The 25,618-nt window shown below is 43.8% G+C and overlaps 10 protein-coding genes across 10 annotated transcripts; 5 read left to right on the forward strand and 5 right to left on the reverse strand.

Moving 5' to 3' along the window:
* Window positions 1–405: 405 nt before the first annotated feature.
* O0I10_009856 (uncharacterized protein) lies at window positions 406–1,811 on the forward strand (the record flags this gene model as incomplete). Its single annotated transcript, XM_058489842.1, has 3 exons — window positions 406–447; window positions 523–1,354; window positions 1,420–1,811. The coding sequence occupies 3 exons, from the start codon at window positions 406–408 to the stop codon at window positions 1,809–1,811; spliced, it is 1,266 nt and encodes a 421-aa protein (XP_058339329.1).
* A 597-nt stretch (window positions 1,812–2,408) lies between these two features.
* On the forward strand, window positions 2,409–6,158 carry O0I10_009857 (uncharacterized protein; the record flags this gene model as incomplete). The annotated part of the gene is made up of 14 exons (XM_058489843.1): window positions 2,409–2,567; window positions 2,631–2,692; window positions 2,755–3,023; window positions 3,079–3,228; window positions 3,289–3,748; window positions 3,815–3,856; window positions 3,915–4,112; window positions 4,166–4,277; window positions 4,337–4,497; window positions 4,553–4,690; window positions 4,749–4,869; window positions 4,921–5,165; window positions 5,228–5,600; window positions 5,667–6,158. The coding sequence occupies 14 exons, from the start codon at window positions 2,409–2,411 to the stop codon at window positions 6,156–6,158; spliced, it is 2,982 nt and encodes a 993-aa protein (XP_058339330.1).
* An 80-nt stretch (window positions 6,159–6,238) lies between these two features.
* On the reverse strand, window positions 6,239–7,866 carry O0I10_009858 (uncharacterized protein; the record flags this gene model as incomplete). Its single annotated transcript, XM_058489844.1, has 8 exons — window positions 6,239–6,301; window positions 6,364–6,474; window positions 6,541–6,753; window positions 6,818–6,938; window positions 6,997–7,402; window positions 7,470–7,594; window positions 7,653–7,797; window positions 7,854–7,866. 8 exons carry the CDS (start codon window positions 7,864–7,866, stop codon window positions 6,239–6,241), a joined length of 1,197 nt encoding a protein of 398 aa, XP_058339331.1.
* A 272-nt stretch (window positions 7,867–8,138) lies between these two features.
* O0I10_009859 (uncharacterized protein) lies at window positions 8,139–9,514 on the reverse strand (the record flags this gene model as incomplete). The annotated part of the gene is made up of 5 exons (XM_058489845.1): window positions 8,139–8,518; window positions 8,593–8,766; window positions 8,819–8,983; window positions 9,060–9,289; window positions 9,354–9,514. The coding sequence occupies 5 exons, from the start codon at window positions 9,512–9,514 to the stop codon at window positions 8,139–8,141; spliced, it is 1,110 nt and encodes a 369-aa protein (XP_058339332.1).
* Window positions 9,515–9,785: 271 nt separating this feature from the next.
* Window positions 9,786–11,406, reverse strand: O0I10_009860 (uncharacterized protein; the record flags this gene model as incomplete). The annotated part of the gene is made up of 6 exons (XM_058489846.1): window positions 9,786–10,046; window positions 10,108–10,249; window positions 10,301–10,398; window positions 10,460–10,954; window positions 11,018–11,148; window positions 11,208–11,406. 6 exons carry the CDS (start codon window positions 11,404–11,406, stop codon window positions 9,786–9,788), a joined length of 1,326 nt encoding a protein of 441 aa, XP_058339333.1.
* Window positions 11,407–11,717: 311 nt separating this feature from the next.
* Window positions 11,718–13,182, reverse strand: O0I10_009861 (uncharacterized protein; the record flags this gene model as incomplete). Its single annotated transcript, XM_058489847.1, has 6 exons — window positions 11,718–12,125; window positions 12,180–12,297; window positions 12,361–12,461; window positions 12,517–12,653; window positions 12,723–12,870; window positions 12,967–13,182. The coding sequence occupies 6 exons, from the start codon at window positions 13,180–13,182 to the stop codon at window positions 11,718–11,720; spliced, it is 1,128 nt and encodes a 375-aa protein (XP_058339334.1).
* Window positions 13,183–13,353: 171 nt separating this feature from the next.
* On the reverse strand, window positions 13,354–15,577 carry O0I10_009862 (uncharacterized protein; the record flags this gene model as incomplete). The annotated part of the gene is made up of 2 exons (XM_058489848.1): window positions 13,354–14,794; window positions 14,868–15,577. The coding sequence occupies 2 exons, from the start codon at window positions 15,575–15,577 to the stop codon at window positions 13,354–13,356; spliced, it is 2,151 nt and encodes a 716-aa protein (XP_058339335.1).
* Window positions 15,578–15,930: 353 nt separating this feature from the next.
* Window positions 15,931–17,781, forward strand: O0I10_009863 (uncharacterized protein; the record flags this gene model as incomplete). Its single annotated transcript, XM_058489849.1, has 2 exons — window positions 15,931–17,483; window positions 17,553–17,781. 2 exons carry the CDS (start codon window positions 15,931–15,933, stop codon window positions 17,779–17,781), a joined length of 1,782 nt encoding a protein of 593 aa, XP_058339336.1.
* Window positions 17,782–18,111: 330 nt separating this feature from the next.
* Window positions 18,112–20,724, forward strand: O0I10_009864 (uncharacterized protein; the record flags this gene model as incomplete). Its single annotated transcript, XM_058489850.1, has 10 exons — window positions 18,112–18,622; window positions 18,698–18,801; window positions 18,856–19,161; window positions 19,224–19,364; window positions 19,426–19,957; window positions 20,013–20,068; window positions 20,132–20,253; window positions 20,308–20,349; window positions 20,410–20,572; window positions 20,635–20,724. 10 exons carry the CDS (start codon window positions 18,112–18,114, stop codon window positions 20,722–20,724), a joined length of 2,067 nt encoding a protein of 688 aa, XP_058339337.1.
* Window positions 20,725–22,068: 1,344 nt separating this feature from the next.
* Window positions 22,069–25,566, forward strand: O0I10_009865 (uncharacterized protein; the record flags this gene model as incomplete). The annotated part of the gene is made up of 8 exons (XM_058489851.1): window positions 22,069–22,622; window positions 22,693–23,082; window positions 23,152–23,272; window positions 23,328–23,421; window positions 23,480–23,760; window positions 23,831–24,863; window positions 24,927–25,045; window positions 25,102–25,566. The coding sequence occupies 8 exons, from the start codon at window positions 22,069–22,071 to the stop codon at window positions 25,564–25,566; spliced, it is 3,057 nt and encodes a 1,018-aa protein (XP_058339338.1).
* Between the last annotated feature and the right edge of the window lie 52 nt (window positions 25,567–25,618).

A 25,618-nucleotide genomic window follows, 5' to 3' on the forward strand; every position in this document is an offset into this window, starting at 1 on the left:
AATATGTTACACAAAATTTGCGCAAAAGGTTTCCGGAAACAGTGTACATCGAATATGAATACTATGGCTCCTTGTGTAACCTGATTTTCATACGCCACCTTTATAAACTCAAAAGACGGATGCATCATCCGAAATGTGAGATGCGAGACCCTTTGTCAACCACACAACATTGTAAATTCCCAGCACCGATATTCTTAAGCATGATTGGGTTGCCATCACAACCTTTCCTTGCTGCATCAGTCTACCACTTTGTCTTATTGGTGATGGGATAAGATAACTCGGTGTTGTTCATACATGGCAATGTTGATTTTGCTGCTCAGGGACGTCTTGTGTGTGACACAACGCTTAGTGCTTATTTGCGTGGCACTGGACACTATTTTCACTTCCTTTCTTCTCCCATTTGACATGACACGGGAAACTGAGATAGACGACAACGACCCCGAAAAAGTATGTATGCCCAAAAGATGGCCCCCCCCACACACACCTGAAAGCATACATATCAACATGATGGTTCTTTTATAGATCACTATATGCCTAGAGGATGACGAATACAACGAACGTAAAAAGGTTTTCGAAAAGGGCCTTAGTGCGCTCCTTGCCAATCAGCACTTTTTGCTGCTCTATGTACCAGATAATGGCAGCAAGATGCAAGTGATAAGGCCTTCCAGCAACCTATTCCATCGAAAGCGCATGATAAAAAGGATCAATGACACGAAAAGGGGCATTCCATCTTTTTACTACGCGCTATCGCACCTTTGGGGTCTCACAGAAAATGACCGGTACCACTGGAATGACATTAAGGAATACGTGGATGACGAAGAAGGACAACCAGTGAAGCCTGTATCAATGCGACATGAGAAACGAGATACATTACTTGCGCTCCTCAAGGATCATCCTGATAGTTACTGGTGGATTGATGTTTTATGTGCACGTACCGATACCCCCTTGGATATTATGGGCGATATTTACGCATGTTGCCTAGAATGTATTGCTATGATCGATTGCGACCCTAGCTTGATACCAAAAATTCACACAATGTCGGTTGGGGAAAAGGAAATGGGGGAACTATTGAGTCATTCATCAAGATACCCAAGATACGAGCGGATTTGTAAAACCAAAGCTCTGCAACTTTGTGATCTCTTGCACACATTTTTACAAAGTCAATGGTGGCAACGCGTGTGGACCTGGCAGGAGATGGCTCTACCGTGTGGAGACGTGCGATTCATGGCTGAAACAAGCACTCATCAACAACTCCAAACCAACACAATCACGCTGGATGAATTAATCAAACTTGGTGCTGTGGCATATACCCTAGATCATACTTTCGTTGCGAACTACAAGACCACATTACGCGGTACGTTGCATGGGATGTTTATAGTGGTGTATCGATGTACATACAAGACTTATCTAGTTGAGCAGAAGATATCAAGAAAATGGGATCCGAAGCCAAGGCTGTTTGTAACATTCTCGGCCCCATACGCGATGCCAGTGAATGCAACGACTCTCGTATCTCTGGAAGCGATCATAGATTTATGGATGTCATTTATTCAATGAAGAACTCCACACGACGTTGTTATGATCCCGCTGACTATGTCTATGGTGTGCTGGGTATGATGCAGATCCAAATCCCAAGGATGGTTGACCCATGTGAGGTTTGGCGGCATTTCTTGGCTGAGCTGGATAATTGTACCCCACATTTCAACCGTGCCCCTCAATGCATTGATCGCGCACAAGAAATTGATTTACGAGAAGCTGAAACTATTGGTGATGTGTACAAAAAGTTGTATCGTGCTTGGTATGGCGATTGGTGATGTGCACAAGAAGTTGTATCATGCTTGGTATGGCATTCACTTGTGGTGGTCATCGCATTCTTGTGGCAGAGAGCATCTCACGTGACCCATTCATTTCAATCAAAATGCTATCCTAGCAACGCGGCTGAAGGTGTAGACACACTCTCTCTCCTTTAAATAGTTCTTGAAGTCCAAATAAAAAGTAGGTTTCGTGATTGTACAGCTATGGTAATGTTTATCCAATATCAAGCATATGGTTCAATAATAGTACGGTGCTCGTGTTGTTACCCCTGTATGCGTTGCCTCCTTCCTTGCTGCTCACAGCCACTGGTTCACCCTACCACGTCTCTCTCTCTCGCTATCTCTCTTTCTCTTAACTACCCCCTTTTTTTGTGATCACACATTTAGATGGACCTCCCCTTTCCGTGCATCGTTTTCCTTTTACTTTTCTCTCCAACTTGTAGCATACATATTGCCTTGGGATTTATTTTGGGTTATACTACTACTACAACTACTACTCTTGCTTCACGCGCAATAATACTACTCTCTCTATCTTGTCTCATTCATCCGCCCCCCGTCTCCTTGTAACCTTTTTCCTTTCCTTTCCTTTATGTTCTCATGTCGCAAAGCACCATTACCTATCCAACGGAAGCGAATAGCTCAGTCATTTTCGGCATTCAAGTGGGGCAAGATCCTTACAACATTATAAGACAAGTGGACAATGACACCGTGGTCGTGACGCCAAAGATGAATACGAGTGGATTGACAGAGCTTAAGGTAGGCAATGTGGCCAATGGGGCTGTTTCGATGGAGCTGCTCACACACGCTAATATTGTATAGGTTGGTGTTCTGTTGCCATTCAGTCAAACCGACGATCCTTTCACTGCGGAAATTGTCTGGGGGTAAAAAATAATATAATTAGACGCATTGTTGTACGTGATCAACTGATCATTTGACATTGTAGAGGAGCATCCGCTATTCGAATGGCCATCAATGATATCAATGCAAAGGGCGTGATTCCTGGTGCCTATATCACCTTGATTCAAAAGGATTCATTTCCTGTCAGGTCCGTCAACCAAGATGCGGTCACCGACGCCGTTTATGCATCCGTCACTCTTCTTCAACAAGGCGTTATCGGGGTCATTGGTGATATTTCGAGTTCATGGACAAGTCTAAGTGCTCTCATGACAAGTACGCTTGAGATCCCACAATGCTCTTTTACTGCTACGGCTGGTACGTTTTATCTTGTGTACTATGTGTGCCATGCATGCATTGACATACTGTTTAGCTTCGTTTTCCGACAAGACGCAATACAAGTACTTTTTCAGGACGATCTCCACCCAAACGATATTCGGTGATGCCATGATGGGCTTTGCAACCACCCAAGGCTGGTCTAAAATTGGCATTGTATATACAGATGATCCCACCGGTCAACAATGTGAGTACTCATAAACAGACACGCACCTACAAGGATGATCACTCACATAGTAGACTCAAGTTTGTCAGCATGCCATTATGCATTCATCCTCCATGAACATCCAAGTGACCCATTATCAAGCCATCACGCAAGATGCATCGCCCAATGACATTGCCAACACACTTGCCAAGGTTTCTTCGGATGGCGTACGCATTATCTTGGTGGCAGCTTCGGGTGATATCCAGATTAATATCATGGTCCAAGCCGCTGAAATGGGATACCTATCAGACGACTATGTATGGATGCTTATTGGCGATGTTACTCAGGATCTAGCAACAGCCATCGACACACGCAATAGCAAAATCACGAACCCTACCGCACCATCATTCAACAATGCAACATCACCCTACAATGCAACCACACCCATCGATTTCAATTCCACATTTACAGGCGTCTTTATGTTTGATAATTGGCTATCAATGACCGGGTATCCACCGTTTGAATCTTTTCTTGATTCTTGGTCATCTTTGGACCCTACCGCGTAAGCTGACAATCATCATGACGGACCCTTTCATCAAGCTAAGACGTATCCATTTCTTTTTGTTAGCTATCCCTATGCAGGACAAAGAAAAATTAGCACCAATGAAGGGTATGTAATGCGTTTTTCATTGTGTAACATTGTTATTAATCCTTTGTATGCATCACAGACTTGCCTATTCATGCATGATGGTCATGGCGGAAGGATTCAGCCACGCTATTGCCAATATCACAAATCATACATCAGGGCTCGAGCAATTAAGGGAAGGCGATCTTGGCCAGTACATGTTACCACAGACGTTTAATGTTGGCTATGTTGGACCTGAAGGACCGATGGTCTTTGATTCCAACGGTGACGTGACAAAAGCGTAAGCATACGACCCCTACTATTATTCATCCTATCCACTTACACACGATTTAGGAATTACCTGATCTACAATGTGCAAGGTGGACATAGCGTCGTCGTCGGACAACTCATGGAAGGACATATACAATTCACCAACAAGCTCATGTACCATGATGGCACATCCAATGTAAAGGATCAAAAGAATGAATCAATGATACATGGAAGCACTAATGATGCATCTAGTAGCCTCCACCCGACTCGCCTCCCAGTCTTTCACTTAACCCAGATTTTTCCTCGGCAACGGGACTTGTTATCACTACCATTTCCTCATTGGGCATCTTTTCAGCAATGATGGTCTTCTTCTTGGTCGTTCTATTTCGGAAAAATGAGGTCTTTAAAGCATCTAGGTAAGGCATAGCCTTTGTTCCATAAAGCTGGTTGAGACTCATTGACTCTTTTTAGCCCGCTTTTTTGCTGCTTGGAGCTTATTGGATTCATGTTCACCTATGCTTCGGTGATTACCATGGTTGGCATCCCCTCTTATCCCACTTGTTATACCACGCCTCTCTTGTTCAATCTCGGGTTTCTACTTATTCTCGGGTAAGAAGCAATGAAACGTAGGGTCGATGCGTCAAAGTCTAACGGAGATTATACATAGAAACATGATTGCAAAGAACTATCGCATTTATCGCATCTTTAACAACATCTTCATCACTCGTACGGTGATCACCGATACCCAGCTCATCAAGACAACGTCTATTGTTGTGGCAGCAGACATGGTAAGATCATCCTCCACATCATTGAATGGTTATTGACGATGATTTTTTTAGATCATCATGGGCGTTGGGTTAGCTGTCAGCCGCCCTTTTCCTACAAGGATCGACACCTCCTTCTCACGCCACTATTGGGAATGCCACGCTTCGAACCAAAAGATCGAGCTTGTGTTTCGGGTCCTTTCTACTGTCTACGCCGCTATCATGCTTTTATTTGCTACTTTTTTGGCATACAAAACCCGCGCTGCTGGCAGGCGGTATAGCCATTACAGTGAAACCAAGCAGATGGGCTTATCTGTATAGTAAGTGTATGATGCGTTTTGATCTTTTGAACAAGTTTTAATCTTTTCCCCCAAACCATTAGCAATATTCTTTTCTCTGCTTTGGTTGGTTTTGCGGTGATGATCAACCCCATGGCCGATTTTTATACCACGTATTACATTACCATCATCACGATCCTTTGGGCCACGACGTTTTCTCTTTTGGCATTGTTTCTCCCTAAGATCCATGCATTTTTCAAGCAAATGCGTAAAAAGCACCAAGACAGCAAGAACAAAAACTCAGGAAATGAGAATGGGATGCTTTCGATACTTCGCTATGGACCAGGCCAAACATCAGGACATGATCATCAAGCAAGTAGCTTTGGCAGTGAAGGAGGTGAGCTGATCAGCTTGTCACGTATGGTCAACCTGCCATCCTCCAAGCCCAACAAGGATACTTTTATCGAAGTACATGAGGTATGTATCTATTTTCCTTCTCGTCATCATGTATGTATGTCATGTCATGCTAATAGGCAAATGTAGGGGGACATGCCTGTACGCCGCGTGTTTCGATACTTTCCATTCTTGTCTCATTGGGAGATGCAGCACATGATGGTGTTTCCCTGCCTGGGGTACTTTTCTTTCTTTTCTGAAAAAACCAAAGAAGGCGCTGTCATGTCTTACCGTGATGTGAGCGTGCACTCGGCTCAACTTGATGAGTATGTCCTCAAGATCCATGGCCAAGGATTATATGATTTGTATATCCAATTACCCGACTTGAATGCGCTCACGACGTGGGAAAGCGTGTTTAATGGCGAATTTCACAAGGGTCAACAACAAAAACAGCCATCCTCCTCTTTTTTGAATCTACCAAAAGAAGATCAAGATAACAAAGTAGGGTTATTAGTCCCCACAGAAACATCATCGTCACCGCCACCACCGGATGACAACAACAAACACCAGCATCACCGATCATTATTAGCTCATGACGAAAGTGAAGGTAGCAGCATCACTGTAGCCACTCATTTGTATTAGAAAAAAAGCAATTGTATATGTATATTATATCCACAAGGACGTACTAAGCAATAATGATTTGTGATTACTATTACGATGATTTATTCCAACTCGCTAAAAGGTGGATCTTCAATAGTAGCAGGATCGGCAGAAAGATGTTTTGTCTAAAAAAGAAAGATGACTGTTTAGAAAAAGGGACATTGATACACCTATACGATATACCTACCATTTCCCACAATTGCAAAATATTGTCTTCACCAGCACTTGCCATCACCCATCGTTCCATTGGATCCCAGCTAAAATCAGAGATTCGGCTTGTATGACCACTATGCATAAACTAGAAAGCGACATCAGGATCCATCCTCTTTTCTTGCTCCTCATGCCATGTTCAAAGACCACTTACCAATAACTCAGGTGGACCATCCTCCATATCCTCTGGCGTCTGTTCTTCGCCAATACGTCGCAAATCCCAAATGTTGATACGTCGATCCAAACCAGCTGAGCCGAGAATGGCGGGATCATGTGGATTCCAAGACACCTGAGTCACTTCGCCTTCATGAAGCTCAAACGAATGTAATTTGCTATCCAAATTGCGAATATCAAACAAGCCAATGGTCTATAGAGAGATGATTAGGGAAAAGGCTGGTTGTAATATACATCAAGCCCTCCCTCCTACTTACCTTGTCAGCGGAACCTGTAGCCAACATCCAATCTTGTCGCCAATTGAATGCAACGCTGTTGACTTCAGCTTGATGAGCCTGTGTACTGTTGGTGGGTTTGGTAGGTGATCGTGTATCCCAGCTAAATAGCAAAAAGGGTAAGTTTTTGTTCCACGTGTCGTACGTATATAAGTACTTACATTAACAATCGCTTATCATCGCCCACTGAAGCAAAAAGATGAATATCGGTGGCATGCCAACTAATATCTTCCACGCAAGCTGTATGGCCTTCGTAGCTAGCAAGAGGATCCGTAGATGCGCTGATATCCCAATGGCATACAATGTTGTCAAAGCCAGCACTCAAAAGATGATTGGCAGTGGCTGCATGTGGACTCCATTCCAAACCATATCCTTCCATCTGATGACCCTTGAGCCGTAATTCAGGTGTGCACTCCTCTTCCTTTGCTGTTTGGCGATTGAAGACTAAAACATCGGCTTCGCGTGTTTTGGTGGCAATGATGTTTGGATTGGAGGGTTGATAACGCGCCCGATTGACTTCTCCCTCATGTCGAATCTTTTGTCGTGTACGCCATCTCGGCTTCCTTGCTACATATCACATGTTGTTATTCAACATGATCCTCTCTCTCTCACACACACAACCTCGAATGTATACCTTTATCCGTTTCAGCATGGATATCACCCAAAGGCAAATCAACTTGTAACACTTGAAGAAAGTTGGGCTCTTCATCATTGGTATGTGTGCCAATAAGCAGCTCTTGCGTATAGTACTCTTCTGATCTGTAGTTTCAGTCAAGCGCACTGTCTTTTGATCGATACCATTCATCGTGTTGCTTACTTTTCCAAGAAAGGAAGCCATTGACATGTAAGGGTTGGCCAAGCAATGGTATGCTCCACCATCATTTCATAGAGCTGTGGTACTGATTCCTTCCATGTCTTGTATTCCTGGGCGATCTGAGTAGCTTCGTCGATATTCGTATCCTCTGTACGTGGCGGTGTCAATGGGTGAACGAGGTCAGCAATGCATGCATGCACCCACCTGTGTTGCTCATTGTTGGAGTAGGTGCCAAAAGGTAAAAGGGAGAGAGAGAGAGAGGAGATACACGTCCTATTTACAGTTGACGCGAGATTCCAAAAATGCAAACTGATCCCCATTTTCATATCCAGCAATTGGGCACTTTTAGATTCCCTGATTCACACAAAAACAAAGCTTTAGGTCTTTAATCTAAGGAGGATATGTACAACGGAAAAGAATAAAGACAAATGACAAAGAATTCGATACAAAGTATACAAAGAGTAGTAGAGGAAAAGAGGGGTGGGTTACTTAAGCGTTACGGGCGGCTTCAAGCTTCTCACGGAAGAGCTTTTCAGCATCATTCCAGACACGAGATTCGCTGCGAGTAGCCAATTCACGCATGGTGGGCAAAAGATCATGAGAGAACATATCAGATGATTCACGAGGAAGCAAAGTGGGCAAATGATCAATAGAGCAGACTTCCATAGGCAAGGGATTGCTGGTTTCCACGGCAACGGCAGGTTCCTTGAATGTGGTGTTGATGGAATAGATAGGAATAGGGTTGTTTGGATTGGTGGTGTCACAGGACACGTCGCAAACAACAGAAAGGTTACGAGGGCCATCCAACATTTCGCGAGTGATGAAGGGAGGAATCTTGGCAGTCAAATAAATGCAGTTGACAAAGATATCTATTATCCACAAAAGATGAGTCTTCTTCTCTTTCTCGACAACAACCACCATCAACCCATTCAAACCCACTTACCAGCTTCCAAGATTTGAGGGAAAGGACCACCACCCTTGGTTTCATTGATATCCCACTTGATAATGTTTTCTTCAGGAATACCAGCCTTACGAGCAAAATCGCAAGCACCGGTACCACAACGACCCAATGCACCCATCACCATAACCTTGGGTAACTTGCCATCATTGACTTTGGCTATGTATATGTGTGTGAGAAAAAAATAATGACGCCATGTTTGTAAACTTACCAGCCTCGGCCAAGCGACCCTTGATATAATCAATGAGAGCATCTTCATTGGGATAAGGCTTGAGAGCACCATAAGGCAACTTGAGCTTTTGATGGCACCACATGTCAATACCAACAGCAGAGCCAGCAAAACCAGCCATGTAACCAAAAGCTGCGACACGACGACCTACAACACAACAATGTCAATGAACCTGCCGCGCGTTTCCCATACTATTTGTATGTGTGTGTGTACCACCACGTACCGTTTGCGTCATTCAAAAACTCGAGATCCAAAATGGTACCGTTACCGGCATCAAATCGGTGAAGCAATTCCTTCCAGCCACCTTGGTTCTTGAAACAATGGGCAAAGAAAATGTGTGTATGGTGAAGAGGAGAATCATCGTTCTCAGGCAACTCCTTGAGACCCACAATGTAGGCATCGGCAGGTGCATCGGTCTTCCAGCTCAATGTATCCACCAAAGGACAGCCCACCCTACATAGCCAATATCGATCAATATCATCCTCCTTCACTATAAAAGATGCCGAGAGTAACTTACTTTGCGTATTCTTCATCGTCAAAGATACGTTGATCAGAACGCTCAACAGTGATTTTAAAACCAGCATCCAAAAGCTCCTTGGCCGTAGAAGGGGTCAAGGCAGCACGATGTTCCATGGGCTTGGTTTCAGCACGGAGCCAGAGATGAGGAGCAGAAGACATGTTGTGTGTGTATACTTTGTAAAGAGAGAGAGAGAGAGAGAGAGAGAGTAAAGAAAGAAAAAAAGATGGGAAGGGGTCTCGCATGTCAAACTTAAATGGATGACTTGCATCAAACGACGATTTCCTAATATGGTCATACCCAGGTGATTGATGCTGATGATCATTGGATCTCGGAACGCGATAAGTGTATCATCTCCACATGGCATCTAAAAATGACACATTGCTGGTCTATATCTTTTTTTTTATTCCTGTACAATAAAGATGATGCTATCTACTTTCTTCGGTTTCGACTCTTCCCTGATGCATTGGGATTCTTTCGACCAAATCCAATTCTATCCGTGCCATACATGTTACTTGCGGTCTTGCCTAAATGCACGCCACCCGTTTTGCCTGACAATGGAATGAAATCAGGATCAAAGAGATCAAGTGCTTTCTTGGGTTTCCGCTGTTGTGCCTTGACATATTCTCGTTGATCCTCACGCAAAACGATATTGTTGACATGACGACCTCCCTTCGGAGTAGGAAGAGCGTACTATGTACATCCATGTCTTAGCATTCATTATTCTCTCTTCCACCCCACCAAAATACCTTACCTTAGTGCCACGCAAGTTGTATTGGAAGTTTTTCTTTAAATGATAAATGACTTGGCCTTTGCTGTTGGTACTGCATGATACACGTTGTAATGATGCATTGCCGCACTTTGGACAAAACTTCTTTTCCATGTTGGTAGTAACACTAGGGAGGAGTGAATAAACAGCATGGTTTTTAAAAAGGGACACAACTTACGTGAAGCAAGCATGACAGCGTAGCACCCAATTCTTGACTTTGGTAATACGATGACCACCGGTAGAGACCAAGCTCAAGTTCATTTGGAGCAACACGTTCTAAAAAGATGGACTGAGTTTAATAACTTGGACAAGACGGCATAATCCTTTCCATACGCACCTGCATAGCAAAATCACCCGTCATACATGCCACGCTTAAGGATTTGGGATTGTTGAGCTCATCCGCTTTAACACCCATTTCCATAGCTCTGTGCTCAGTGACATTCTCTGGTGTAATCCATCCAGCATCGTCATCTTCATCGAAATCTTCCACCTCTTCAACAATCACATCGTTTGCTGCTGTAGGCGATGATAAGGGTTGCTGCTCTTTTGCTTCTTGATCATCCACCTTGGCATCACCGCTCTTCTTCTCCTCCTCCTTCATTGAAAGATTTTGCATTTGCTCTGTCGTTTCATCCACAGCAGCAGCTGCTGCAGGCTTCTTTTTGTTCTTTTTGCTGGCAGGTTTCTTGCTGTTGTGATAACCCTTTTTCTTTGGTTTGGCAATCTCCCAGCCGTCTTCATCCACAGAAGGTTCATCATCATCATCATCATCTTGAACTCTGAGTGCGGTGTTTTGTGGTGGTGCCGAAGGAAGTTTGCCAGTAGGGCGAGTCTAAGAAAAGTGTATCAGCATTCCATCCTATCACACATCTCCTTGTCTACTACTCTTACTTACACGTAAAGGCTCGGAGCGAATGTTGTCAAGACCATTTGTGCGTTCTTCCAAAGTGTAGGTCAATGCCATCACTTTGATATCGGGCATCGACAAGGATGCAAAATCACCCGTCTTTTTGGAGAATTCCATCACTAATCATACATACAAAGGTTATTACTTCGTCTATCGCTGCAAATCCTAAGGTCGTTACCAGCTCGCACAGCATTTTCGGTTGGATCTTCAATTTTGATCTCAAAAGGCAGTTGATCGAGGTACTGGCGAGAGTGGCTGCTTCGGATCTCTTCGATCACCTCTGGACAAGTATAGTATTCTCGAGCGACATTGACCAAGGTCGTTCCATGTACAATGGCGTTGGTATCAATGACCAGTTGGCCGATTTTCGGATCCATAACAAGAAGGGAGGGGAAAAAAAGTTCAAGCAAAAAGTAGTAGCAGCAGTGGAGGTAGTAGTAAATTTGATAGTTATGACTGCTGCAACCCAGCATGAATGAATGGTGACCCACACATCCACCTCCCAGGCGACCGTATCCATGGCTACCGTTGTTGCCACTTACATTCCCAAAACAATAGCATAGTTTATTATACAATGGCACATGAATAAAATGTTCATCATCACATTTAACAAATGTCTTTCGCTATCATCCAATTAGTCAGCATGTTGCATGCGCCTTTTAGGTGTATGTATGTATGTATCAAAAAATTATTCCTTTTTGGCATCATGATTACTACTGCTACTCTTCTCTTCTATGGTATTATCTTCTTCTAATTCGACCTTGTTGATGACCTTGGTTGCTGTAGATACCCGCTCGCCGCAACGAAGACAAGACCATTCATCACCAAAGATAGCCAATTTGCTCTGGATACAATAATAGCAGTACACATGTCCACAGTCGGCCTTGTAAGGATTATGGACCGTGTAGTCGCGAACTTGGCCAATAGGTCCCGAGTCGCTGGAAGATGAGTTATCGTGGCATACGGCACATTGGTTTTCGGGCAACTGGTCATATCCTTTGGCTGATACAAGGTAGGCTTTAGGAAGAAGCGTACGCATCAAGCGTAACTTGAGTTTCTCCACATTGATCAATGGCACAAGGAAAAGAAGGAATTCCTAAGCAGGATATGTGTAAGATGGATGACGATGTAGATCACCCTCTCTACTTACAGTGAATGCATGCCACACCATTTGACGATTTAAGAATTCAAAGCTGACTTGGCGATTCAATGACTTTTGTGCATAAACCATACGCATCCCCAGGATACGATCAATCAATGTGCGAAACCTGGTAGATAGATGAATATACTCCATTCACACCAATAGCCCATCCATTCCCCCCTTTTTTTACCTTCCACTCCATAGGAATACCAAAAAGTTCAATAGAGAGAATGCTTTCCAATACTTTTCGCCTGCTTGAAGGACACGATACACCTTGTTACGGATATCTGACTGCATCCACGATGTTAAAAGAGATCATGCAATACATCGCACCCATTTCTCTTACCTCGTCCAATTCACCCCATCCTTGTTCAGTAATGTATCGATTCGATCGTGTCCATGCATATTGTCCTCCCACCGTCAATACACCATAAAGGATCTTTTGTGTTTGTGTCAATGGCGAATCTTTGGCAATGGATTCTACTATATTAAGGGCATCATCACCATCATTAGCTACAATCATGCATTGCCTTGCATCCTCTTGTGTCTTACATGGTCCCCGATGTTTCCATTCATTACGATATTTCAAGTTTTGAAGTTGGGCACCATACGTTGCATTGGAGTCGTATACTGAGAATTTGAAAAGGACGAGGTTCAACACGGCTAATAACTCGGGCTCAAATCGTTCCTTGAACGTGGGCTATATTGTTGGGGTTTGGTGGGTGGGTGGGTGGGTGGGAGAAAAGGTTAGCAACACGGTCTCTCTCTATCATCACCATCACCATCCAATACTTGCTTTGAATAAGGATAAGGCGCTCCATAATTGTTCTTTGAGTATGGTAAAAAGCTCACTGTCCAAAATATCGGAATCCAGTTGGCTGACTCGCATGACCTTGATGGGCGTCGTTCGTGCTGTAATCATGGATCGCCGTATTTTAGCAAGCGTGGGTTGCATGTCTTTCCAAAGGGTGGACCATTCTGCTACAGGTGGATCGGCTGGGGATCGTGGCATGACTAATAGGATATGTGGTAAAAATGCAGCGTCAAAGAAAGGAAAGAGAGCAAGAGAGATACCCGTTTCAGTTTAAAACCAGCCATGATCTATCTATACTCTACTACTACCCCGCAATTTTCAATCATCATCATGTGATAAAAAAATCTAGTATGCATTTTATGGCGAGAATCAAACAACAGCTTCTTCATCACTATCTTCTATATAAAGTTTTGTTTTGCGACGGTCGTCATCGTATTGTCGTTGACGTGTACGAGAAAAGGTGCTATTCTTTTTTCCATGGCGATGGTGACCCTCTTTTTGCTTGGCAACAACAATATCCAATGGGATGGGTGGTAAAGGCGTTTGAGGTGGAGGTGGAGGAGCAGGCATACCAAATGATTTATGTCTCCCGCCCTTGTTTTCTTTATTTGAATCCTCCTCCTCCTCCTTTTCGTTATCCATCGTAGTATTCAAAAACGCTTTCTGATCAGGTGTTGTTGTTGTGGTGGTGGTGGTGAATACAACGGTGCGAGGCGATGAAAGTAATGTTGAGGAGGCAATCGTAGCAAGGTCAGGTGAACGATCACCACGTTTAAAATGATCATCAACATCAGAGATGAATGATTCTTCAAGTAGTGATGTAGGGGTAGCTTCTTGAGGACGTAATTCAGTGGCTGCCGGAAGACCGGGTGCATTACTATAAACCATGGATGGTGGACGCGTATGGAGAGTCATGTGATCTTCACCCAATTGCATACGATTTTTGTTTTTGGTGGTGGTTTGCTTCATGGTGGTGGATGCTTTGGTAGGGTGATTGTTGCTGTAGGTGCAGTTGGCAAGATCCACATTGATAGGTTGCAAAGAATGCTTTCTCCTTTGCTTGTGCTTGATTGGAAGCTGCATCTGGTGATGACTTTGATATACCTCTTGATCATACTCATGTTCATGGTCACCATACTTGGGTTCATGTTGATGATGAGAGGTTAAATCACTGGCTGAAGGCGACTTGCGTGGTACACGACGGCAATCACCAATTCGGCTATTATTAATACCAAGCCGATCTTCATCCAAACTATGTTTGACAGCTGAAGAGGAGGAAGCAAGGATATGGCGAAAATGCGGTATTTGAAGAGGTCGATCTTTTATCACTCCTTGGCGTAGTTGTTGTTGTTCTGCATAGTATCCCTGGGGGTTGTTGTTGTCGTACTCTTTTTCTTCCTCATCCTCGTCCCATTCAAGTTTACTACTAGTAGTAGAAGGCCGCCGCTGCTGTTGCTGTTTTTCTTGTTCTGGTGTAGATGCAAGGATAATGGGTATTTTGGCTTTGATGTCTTCAAATTGATGCTCAAATTGAAACGTAATTTCCAATTCATGGCATACGCTAATAAGGGGCGACTCAAGAGAAGGTGTCACGTTGATCCTGTGCATATTGTGCTGTATTTGAAGTGGTCGTGTCCAAGTAGATCGTTCCATAGCAGCTTCCACAGTATGAAAAAGGGCAGGGATGGTGCGTTTGATGTAGCGTTTATGATTACGGTTGCTGTTGTTGTTGTTGCTAGGAAATACCACGTGATGATGATGATGATCCCCCATGCTTTGTAGTTTACGATTGACGCTTTTGCAGTCCGAGCTAAATGATCCAAGAATTACATATATCAAGGAGACTGGCAAATATATAAAAAGTATAATGAATCATCCTTTACCTGTACATTTCTATTTGTTTTAATTGAGTACGGATGCGGCGTACGGATTTTTGTGTAGCAAAGCATAGGTATCGTATAGAGACTGGGATTGCTGCCTGTTCCAAGGAGATTGCTTGAGGAGCCTCAATCTCATAATGAAACCTTGCCGGGATTGTATTCTCATAGAGCCGATGCTCCATTAAAAGGGTATCAGACTTTGAGGAAAATGAAGAGGAGAAAAGTTGATGTCGACGTATTTGAATTGGATGTTCAGCAGTAACGTATTTCTTTTGTAGGCCCACTGCCATGGATAATTCAATCTTGTACGCGATACTAGCGCGTTTGGTTTTGAGGGAAGGTGGGTAAATGTTGGGTATTTCCAACAAGAAAGGAATGACATGCTCGCCTGCAGGTAATGTCATTTTACCAAACAATGCTTGTTTGAGCTTTGGAAGGATGGGTGATTCTAAAATGTTGCCTTGGAAACTCGTACTTGACATGCCTTTCAGCTTGACAACCATGCTTCGAATCTTGAGAGGACGACTCAATGCAAATAATGCCTCGCCTTTCAATGTCACACCATCTGACATGGTATCATAATCGATATCACCACCACTGCTTGTAGCAGTAGTACTAGGCGTGTCATCGGCAGAGGATTGAAGTCGTCCCATAAAATCCAATACCGTTTCAGCTGGAACAATTTCAACGTGTTTGATCCCGATATCCTTCATGTAATATTATTAGCTGTGGTGGTAGTGCAATGATGGTGATGATGATGATGATGATGAAGAAAGGAAAAGAAAAAAAGAGGATGATGCTCCCTTTAGACAATGATTTATTATTGTATGTATTTGGGGGGTGGGGAAGGTTGGTTTTGTTGATTGAATGAGGAATAGGCAAGAGGAGAAGAAGGGTTGTTGGATAGTTAAAAGGGGTATTAAAGCAGTAGAAGGAGAGAACATGTTATCAACCTTGTATGTAGAGTGAGTATGTATGTAGCGGGAGAGGAGGAGGAGGGGAGGAGGAGGAGGAGCAAGGCAAATTTAGGTCGCGTGGGTATGATGGAGGTGGGGCAACACGCATTATGAGGTCCCTCGCACTGGTGTTTATCACTTTATTTTGTATCTCATGTCCTTATACCAAAGTCGAAGAGAGTTTCAACCTTCAAGCAACGCACGACATTCTCCATTACGGCTCTGATATCGCCAACTACGATCATGTCGAATTCCCTGGTGTCGTTCCACGTACATTCATCGGCTCGCTTGTTCTCGGTGCCATCACCAAGATGATCCTTTTTGTTATGCCTTCAGACCTTCAACTGGTCGTCAATGAACAATTGATTGTGCGACTTGTCCTCGGCACCATTGTGGCAGCAGCATTGACACGCTTTCAAACAGCTGTGGGCAAGTTGTTTGGTTCAGGTGCTTCTACTGCCTTTGCTTTGCTTACTTGTTGTCAATTCCATATTCTATTTTGGTCCAGTCGTACGCTTCCCAACACGCTCGCTCTACCACTTGTATTGATGGGAATGGCAGCATGGATTGAAAGTCTTGCTGTACAGCAACAACAACGTGTTCAGCATTTACAACGCATGATTTGGTATCTGGCACCTGCAGGCATTATCTTCCGTTTCGAAGCCGGCATTTTATTGGCCATCTTGGTGATGATTGAATGGATTGGCTATCACAACCTTCCTTTGACAGCCTTGTTGAAGCATGGCATTCTCTCAGTGATACTCAGCTTGGTATTGACCATCTTGGTGGATTCATTCTTTTGGCAACGGTGGTTATGGCCTGAAGGCGAAGTGTTTTATTTCAATGCCATCTTGAACAAGAGCTCAGAGTGGGGCACAATGCCGTTCTATGCCTACTTTTTGTTATTCTTACCTCGCATCTTGATGGTGTCCTATCCACTCGCTTTACTTGCTTATTGCCGTGATGCCACAGTACGTCGACTCTTGATGCCATCCTTGATTTATATCGGCCTCTTCTCTTGTCTACCTCATAAGGAATGGCGCTTCATCATTTACACGATCCCTGTATGGACAGCAGCAGCAGCAGCTTCGGTGGTTGGATGGATGCGATCAAGGTTGGGTTTGGCATTGGTGCTCTCAGGGGGGCTAGCATCCATTGTTGGTTCGGTGGTCATGTTATCGATCTCTATGCAGAATTATCCTGGTGGTGAAGCATTGGCACGGTTGCATTTACTTGAGCCATCAACACAACCCCTTCATGTGCATTTGGATGTGCCCACAGCAATGACAGGAGCATCACGTTTTGGTGAATTATTCAGACCCGTGTGGCGTTATTCCAAGGATGAATCACACAAAAGTGCAGACGACTACATCGAGGCCGAATACACCCATCTCATCACAAGTCATCCTGAAATGCATAATGACCACTTTATCGTCGTGGATGAGATTCGAGGATTGGATTCTGTACGCCTCAAGACACCAAAGACCTATATCCAAGACCTACGACAATTCATTTCGAATCGGCATTTGGACGCCATACTACCATTGAATATCGTCACAGCACCCAAACTTTTCATTATGAAGCTACGAGGACATCCACAGACACAATGGGTCCATCACACCATTGAAAAGTATCCCATGGTCTTGTATAGCAAAACGTATTGGTAAGTAGTACTACACGTTGGCAATGGCCTTTTAGTTTCCCCCTCTCTAACCCATTGTTTTGTTTCAAGCCCATTTTGTCGTCGAGCCAAGCAGATCCTCAATATCCACTGCAGGAATTACAAGGTGATCGAAGTGGATTTACGTCCTGACGACATCGCCATGAAGGAAGCATTGTTTACTATCTCTGGAAGGCGCACATTCCCCAACTTGTTTCTACATGGCAAGAGCATCGGTGGTTCAGATGATATTGTATTGCTACAAAGCCAAGGGCGACTTGCAGAGATCTTGCCTTGTTGAGAGCATCATTAGACGATTAAAAAGCCATTGTATTTATATCACACTATTCTCGTGTCATCATTTGTGGTCATGTATTTATATGACACTTTTGGAGCCAAGTGGGGTTTTTATTATTATGCATGACACAAGGGACGCTGCGCACGTGTGTTACATGCCATGCTTGTTTGTAGCACTCTTTACCTGAATGGCGGGCGGGCGTGCTTTATTGTGGACAGCTGGAGTTTTAAAAAGCAAAAGGGCATTTCATTTCATGATGCGTCGTTGATCTTTTGTTTCTTCCTCTTCTTCCTGTTTTTATCTCCTCCACTTTTTCACCCAACACGGAAAAGCATGCAGCCAACGTCAACCTCTTCTTCATCACTTTTCAGCAAAAGATCAACATCGATGGCCCGTGCATCTGTGTTTGTGGACCCGCAGCCGACCACACCACAATCAGAGGATTATGCTCGTCCTTCTTCTATTTTCACTACCACCACTTCTCGTCAGCCAAACCTTGTTGAAAATACAAGCAAGTCATCATCAGCATTGTTGGCACCTATTGGCGTACGCAGAGCTTTTGGAGAACTCACCAACCATCATCGTCAACAACAGCAGCAGCCTGATACACCACGTTTTCAATCACACAAAAAGCTCCCTTTGAGCAGCAACAACTTGATGGCCTTTAATCCACAACATGCTCCTCCTCCAACAAAACCGCAGCAGCAGCAGCAGCAGGATGATAATCCATCATCATCATCATCTCGATTCCATGCACACAGCTTTGACCCTTTTGGCACTGGGATGGATCCTTTTGGGTTGAATCAATTGGGACTAGCAGCAAACACGGCACCTTTTGGACAAAGTACGTGATGCATAATGCATATAGATGACAGCTATGGCTGGCTGACTCTTAAATTACCTACGTATCTTTGTTCAGGAACTACTAGTACTATCAATCAGTCGCAGCATGTTTCGCGCCATATATGCGTCTCCCATCTTCCAGTTGGCACAGATCCACGTGTACTTGTAGAAACATTGCAGGTACGTGCCATGTTGGTTGTTGATAGGTTATACCTATAATAACACGAAACATAGACCTTTGGAGCTATCAGCCATGTTTATCCAGAATACCTTCACACCAACAGGTCTTTGACGGTCTCCTATTACGATTTACGCAGTGCTACGCAAGCCGTGAATGCCCTTCAAGCGCTTGGAGATTCTTTTTCCTCAAACGAATATCAGCATGTCCAAGTGGATTTCTTTTCCGATAGCAAGCTCTCTTTTCTTCATCATGGTGGTGATAATGATGGCGATGATATCATGAGCACTGAAGCAGCCACAGTCATTGTCACAATGCTATCTTCTGGTGCAAGAGATAAAATGGATGCTTTCGATTACAAGGTACGTTTGTAGTACATGACTATTAGAAGGATGTTGTACACTCATTTTAGAGTCATGTGTAGGGCTTTTTTCAATATTGGGGTGATATTCGATCTATTCTGCCATTGGACTCTTTTCCGGATCGGTTGATTGTTCAAATCGACTTTTACGATACACGAGCTGCTGAACGTATCATTAGCCAGGTCCATGAGCAGGTTTATGAGGTACATGACTGCATGACGATGTCTGATCACGTGTGTGGATATTGACTTTTGTATCACAAAGGGGATCATTTTCCATGTATCGCATCCACCACCACCCTCATCATCATCCCGTGCTCGACCCACTAGCAACCAATGGAACGATGGTTTTCTCAATCGACTTGGTGCCACCAACAACAACTTTGACATTTCCGAAAATGTATCACAGCAGCAGCAGCAGCATTTGGCATACCCATTTGGGCCATCACTTCTTTATTCACAACACCATGACAGCAGCCATCATGATGACACTATGCAACCTTCCAATTCTTTCAGCTTGTTTGCCAATAGTTCGAATCACCGACGCCTTCCACCACCACCACCATCCATGGTTGTTGCTCCACCAGGACATTCTCATCACGTAACACCATCATTGGAAAATCGAGCATCATTACAAGTTGCCGAGGACAATATCATGGAAGAGGTCGCCATCATCTCATCAGAAAGAAGACCCAGTGTGGCTACCAGATCATCCTCAGTGTCATCTTTGAGAGCCACGACCACAAGCCCTGATCATAATAGCAGCAACATATTCGATATTCAGCGTGTTATGGATGGTATGAAGAAAAACAACATGAGCAATCACTCTTATTAACCTCTTTTTATACAAAGGTTCGGATACACGTACTACATTTATGATTCGCAATATCCCAAACAAGTACACCCAGGTAACGAATAATGTTCTAAAGATATGCCACAAGCATTGCTTAATGCCATTTTTTCTTTTATAGCAAATGTTGAAAGAAAGCATTGATGCTACGCATTATGGGACTTATGATTTTCTCTATCTCCGGATTGATTTTCAAAACAAGTGCAATGTTGGTTATGCATTTATCAATTTTATCGACGTCAAGTAAGTGGTGGCCTATGATGCTATCCAAGGGCGACTGATGCTAATGCATCCAAGGTCTGTCATTTCCTTTGCCCAAGAACGAGTTGGAAAGCGTTGGTATGTATGACGTCTTTGGATGATGGTGGTGGGGATTCATTTACTTACGCCAAACCGTAGGAGCCGATTCAATTCGGAAAAGCGTTGTTCATTGTCGTATGCCAACATTCAAGGAAAGGAAGCTCTTGTGGAAAAGTTTCGGAATTCAACCGTGATGGATGAACCACCTTCTTACAGACCTATGCTGTTTTACTCATCCGGCCCTCACGTGGGTGAACAACAGGTACGTATATACATGATGAGAAGCGGGTCTCTGTATATGTCTTAACGCCATCTTTTATGTAGCCATTCCCTGAACCTACCGTATCAGCCGAAACACGACATCAACGACGACGACGCACAAGTGGAAGCCAACGCCAAGAGAAAAAACAATGATCTTTATTCTACTTCAACACCCCCCCCCAAAGAGGATCAATTGACTTTATATAAAACAGCACAGACGCCATTTGCTTATACACACATCATCACGTAATATTTGCTAAACAATCAACACACACACTCACATTACTACATAAAGAATAAAATGCATATTGAGTTTCTTGCTCTAATGGACTTTGTGGGTTGTTAAAAGGTACCTTTGCATTGAAGACCAAGCGTTGCGTATTTGGTGATAGCCATCATAGGGATATTCAAATGCCTATGTACTTTTGGATAGGGTGTACATAACGGGCCATCCGAGAACACAAATCATGTCATTCAATGTGGCCCCTATTTCAAGTTGGCTAGGTGATTAAAGTTTTGCCCTTTGTCAATGGATGACTGCTGGGAAAGAAAAAACCGATCCATCTGCAAGGTTATGATGGCATTGCACAACATCCATGTGCTTTTATTGGTGATTGACATGATGGTTGTGCCATTTTGGTAGTATCAGCTCTTTTTCTATATATAAGGATTGATCCTAGAGATCTTTCGCCTGCCTGAGATTTGATTTTCCTTTGCAGGTACGGAGTTAACTATGATATCATTTTATCCAGCTCTCTGTGTGTGTGTGTGATGCACTGAAACAACAGCACAGAAAAAAAGAAGGATTATATATATATGTACCTATCCCATATGCAAGAATAGGTAGACATTACGTCTTTAAGGGGGTTGTTATGAGTGTGTGGGGGTGGGGGTGGGGGTTCTCTTTAAAAACTCGTGCTGTTGCTGCTGTACTTTTGGATCGTCAGTTTACGTAACGCCGCAAAGCAAAGAAAAAGAGTGAGGTAGACATCATGATATCATTCTACCGATGACAAAAAAGAAAAAGAAGGGGGGATGAGTTTGTACAAGAAGAAGATGGGTTAGCTAGTTAGACCCTTTACTATTGAGAAGGAGGGGGAGTTTGTGCAAGGTATCATGTGTGTGCTGGTGGTAAGAGAGTGTATTGTATATGATGTTGTGCGGGGTGTTTGAGTACAAAATGTTAGCTTGTCTTGAAGCATAGGACACCGAGATGCACTTATCGTAAACAAAAGGCTGTACTTTTCCGATTTCAGTAGTGCAGGCAGAACCTTCTCTTTCCTTTTCCCAGCACGGTAAACCGTCGGATATCACTTTATTCCTCACCCACACACACACACACACAACACCTCTCTCTTTTTTCTTTTCCTTTCGACAACCTTATCCACTACACGGTCGAACGACATTAATACGAGATACAAAAGCGAGCGAAGAGAACGTACGAGAGAGCGAGCGAGAGAGAGTGTGTATATATCAACAGTGTGAGCTTTGTTCACTATGAACGTTCCTTCAACACCTACCCCGTCTTCTGCTACAAGCGGGCAAACAACAACGGCAACTACAACAGCACTACCACCACCACCTCCACCACCACCACTATTACAACAAACAACAAAAACCGACATGGCCATGCCTTCTTCTTCTTCATCATCATCAACCACCTCCGCCGCCATTCAGTCCATCTATGCTGAAACGTTCTCAGTCGTAGGGAGCGAGTTTTTAAACGTCCTTGTACGAGAGCTGGCTCGTTGTACTCAATCACAGCATGTCCTGATCTATCAACTCATGACTCGACAAGACTACAATGAAATGGAAAAGCATAGTCCTTTATTTGACAAGTTACCGCCCATGAGCAGCAGCACAGAGCAATCGCCCATAGGTTCACCACGCCGTCACCACCACCACCCACACCACCAACACCAAGCAACAAGTAGTAGTAGCAGTAGTAGTCGAGGAGGAGGAGGAGGACTATCATCGTCTCAAGGCTGCCATAGCAACGAAGAGGAGGAAGTGTTGATGGTTCGAGCATCTCATTCAACGTCACCTCAGTTGTAAGTTTCATGGTATAAAGGGGGGGTGGAAGCGATGAAGGATAGGTAGACTAAAGCATGGTAATGTTAGCGGCCAACATACCGTCTTGCCCTTATCTGCCATAGAAGATACGCCATTCATGAATACCATTCTCGAATCTACTTGTTCCCTATCCAATAAGGCTATACATGATTCGCCAGTGTTTCCTACGATTGACAGCTTTGTTGGTATTCGACTTCATGCAACAAGCAATGCAAAAGAAGCTTACACATTGGGCATGCTTTGTATCCTCGACAACAAACCCATGGACCCTGCCATGTTACAAAAGGCACAGCAATTGTTATTGGCCGTGCAACAAAGGACGTCGTGTGAATTGGAGCGGATGGTGCATGAAGAATGTCTTGTTCGAGCTAAAAATGCAGCAAAGATGGATGCAGAGAGCAAAATCAAGTTCCTTGCAGATATGAGCCATGAAATTAGGCAAGTTTGTTGTAGTCATGGGCGATAAGCGGCAGCGGCAGCGGCATTTAACACTCTTTTTTATGACAGGACACCGATGAATGCTGTGATTGCACTTACCGACTTGTTACTTCAAGAGCGATCATCACTCAATCATGAGCAGACGGAGCATTTGGAGGTGATTCAAACCAGTGGACATCATTTGTTGACGGTAAGAAAAGAAAAAGGGGGGGATTCGAAAAGGGATACTGATAGCCAAAGTATAGGTGATCAATGATATCCTTGATCTATCAAAGATCAACCATGATCCGAAATTCAAGCTGGAGCATCGTCGGTTTAGTCTTCGTAAATGTGTAAAAGGTAAATGCTGAGCTTTCCCTTTATGTTGGGTTCATGGGAACTCACGTTGATGTTTCAGATGCATTGAACATGGCCCGGCATCAGGCATCCATGACCCAACAAGGCAAGGTCGTCAGTGTCTTTGAATATCCGCAACATGTCCATGATCAGTTACCCTTACGACAAATGATCGCTGAGCTCGAGAGGGCCAACTTTTTGCCTACAAGGAAATCACATCATTCAGGGAAAACACGTCTACCTCTTTTATGGCGGATTGATGCTGATGTGCCTGATATTCTTATGGGTGACACAATGCGACTCACACAAATCCTACTCAATTTATGCTCCAATGCAGTCAAGGTATGTGTGTGTCTCTCATTAGTTTTGTTACGAGTGTGGCCAGGTGATTCACATGTGTATGTATATATAGTTTACGAGGGAAGGTGGTATTCGTGTGAGGATCAAGCGTTATGTCCCAACCCCTTTTCAAACGGTGCCCAAGGAAGAATCTGTAAAGACATTCAAGCAACGATACGATGCAAAGATTGAGACCATGTGGTCACGTGCGATGCGTCGTATGAACAGCGATGGCAAGAATAATGGTGGTGGTGGTGCACAAGAAGTATGCAATGATGACAATGATGATGAATGTCCACTGGAGAAGGCTATTCTTGAGATATCGGTGACCGACACTGGCATTGGCATTCCCACGGATCGACTTCCTCAGCTCTTTAAATCATTTTCACAAATTGACATATCAACGGCACGACGCTATGGTGGTACAGGCCTTGGTCTTGCTATTTCAAGTACACTTGTCAATCACATGGGAGGGGGTCTTTGGGTTGAATCGGAAGAACAACTTGGCTCCTGCTTTGCATTGACGCTACCTTTATCGATTGCACCACCCAATGATACCATGGATGATAATGTGGGTGCCGAGAGTGCTAGTACAAATAGCGTTCTTACTTCACCGCCTTCACCCGTATCCACATTTTCGGATGGCAATATCAGTGTGGGTTCTGCAGCGGATCATACGGCGGCGGGATCACCTTCACATTCTTCTCAACAACAACAACAATCCATCACATCACCACCCCTTTCTTATCAACCCTCACCCTTTCCAGGAACACAAGTACAGGCCTCATCGTCCGATACTAACGAGCCAGACTCGAGTGAATATATACCCAAATTCTCGCATGACGATGATAAGGATTCCATGTCACCTCCTACTACTACAACTACTACCACCACCACCAGCACAACTACAACTACAACAACTACTACGTCGACGACACCTTCTTCACCTGCAACCAACATCTCCAAATCCCCAATGGAATTCCAACCACGACATCCTCGCCCACACACCAAACAACGTTACCACCATCATAAAAAGACAGCAAGCAATGATGAAAATATTGCAATGATGTATCCCATCAAAATTATGCTTGCGGAAGACAATGTTTGTAAGTATGACGAGTCCTTGGTGGGGGAGATGATGATCCATGCTAATCAATGTATACACATAGTGAATCAGAAAATTGCCATCAGTATCCTCAAACGCCTGGGGTATCATGACGTGGTCGTGGCCAACAATGGACGTGAAGTTTTGGAATTAATGCGAGAAATCAAGTTTGATGTTATATTTGTAAGTGGTTATCATCACCTATCCCAACCCGCACAAAGTACTAAAAAGAGATGTAGATGGATTTGTATATGCCTGAAATGGATGGATTGGAAGCCACCCGAGCCATTATATCCGAACGAGAATTAGGCACCAGGGAAAGCGACAATGCACCACCCTTAATGAATGTATCCGAAGTATATATCATTGCATTAACAGCATCCGCATCACGTCAAGATCGACAAATATGTATCGATGCTGGCATGAACGACTTTATCAGCAAGCCATTCACCATGATGGAAATGAAGGCATCGTTGAAAAATTGCGTTACAAAGAGGAAAAAGAGAAGAAAACAACAACAAGAGGATGATGATGACGAAGAAGATCGATATCACACATCAACAACAATGAAAGAAGATGATCCAATGACAGGCGTGGAAAGGACGACTACTACTACACTCATGGATGGTGGTGGTGGTAGTGGCGACACTAATGCATCATCAAGGTCTTCACTTTCAAAATCGCAAGAGTACTTTATTTTCTGAACATGCCATCAACAAAGTATAGGATAGGCTTTTTCCTTGTATATCAGTCAAA

The sequence above is a fragment of the Lichtheimia ornata genome, assembly GCF_029851405.1.
Source record: "Lichtheimia ornata isolate CBS 291.66 chromosome Unknown scaffold00061, whole genome shotgun sequence".
NCBI lineage: Eukaryota > Fungi > Mucoromycota > Mucoromycetes > Mucorales > Lichtheimiaceae > Lichtheimia > Lichtheimia ornata.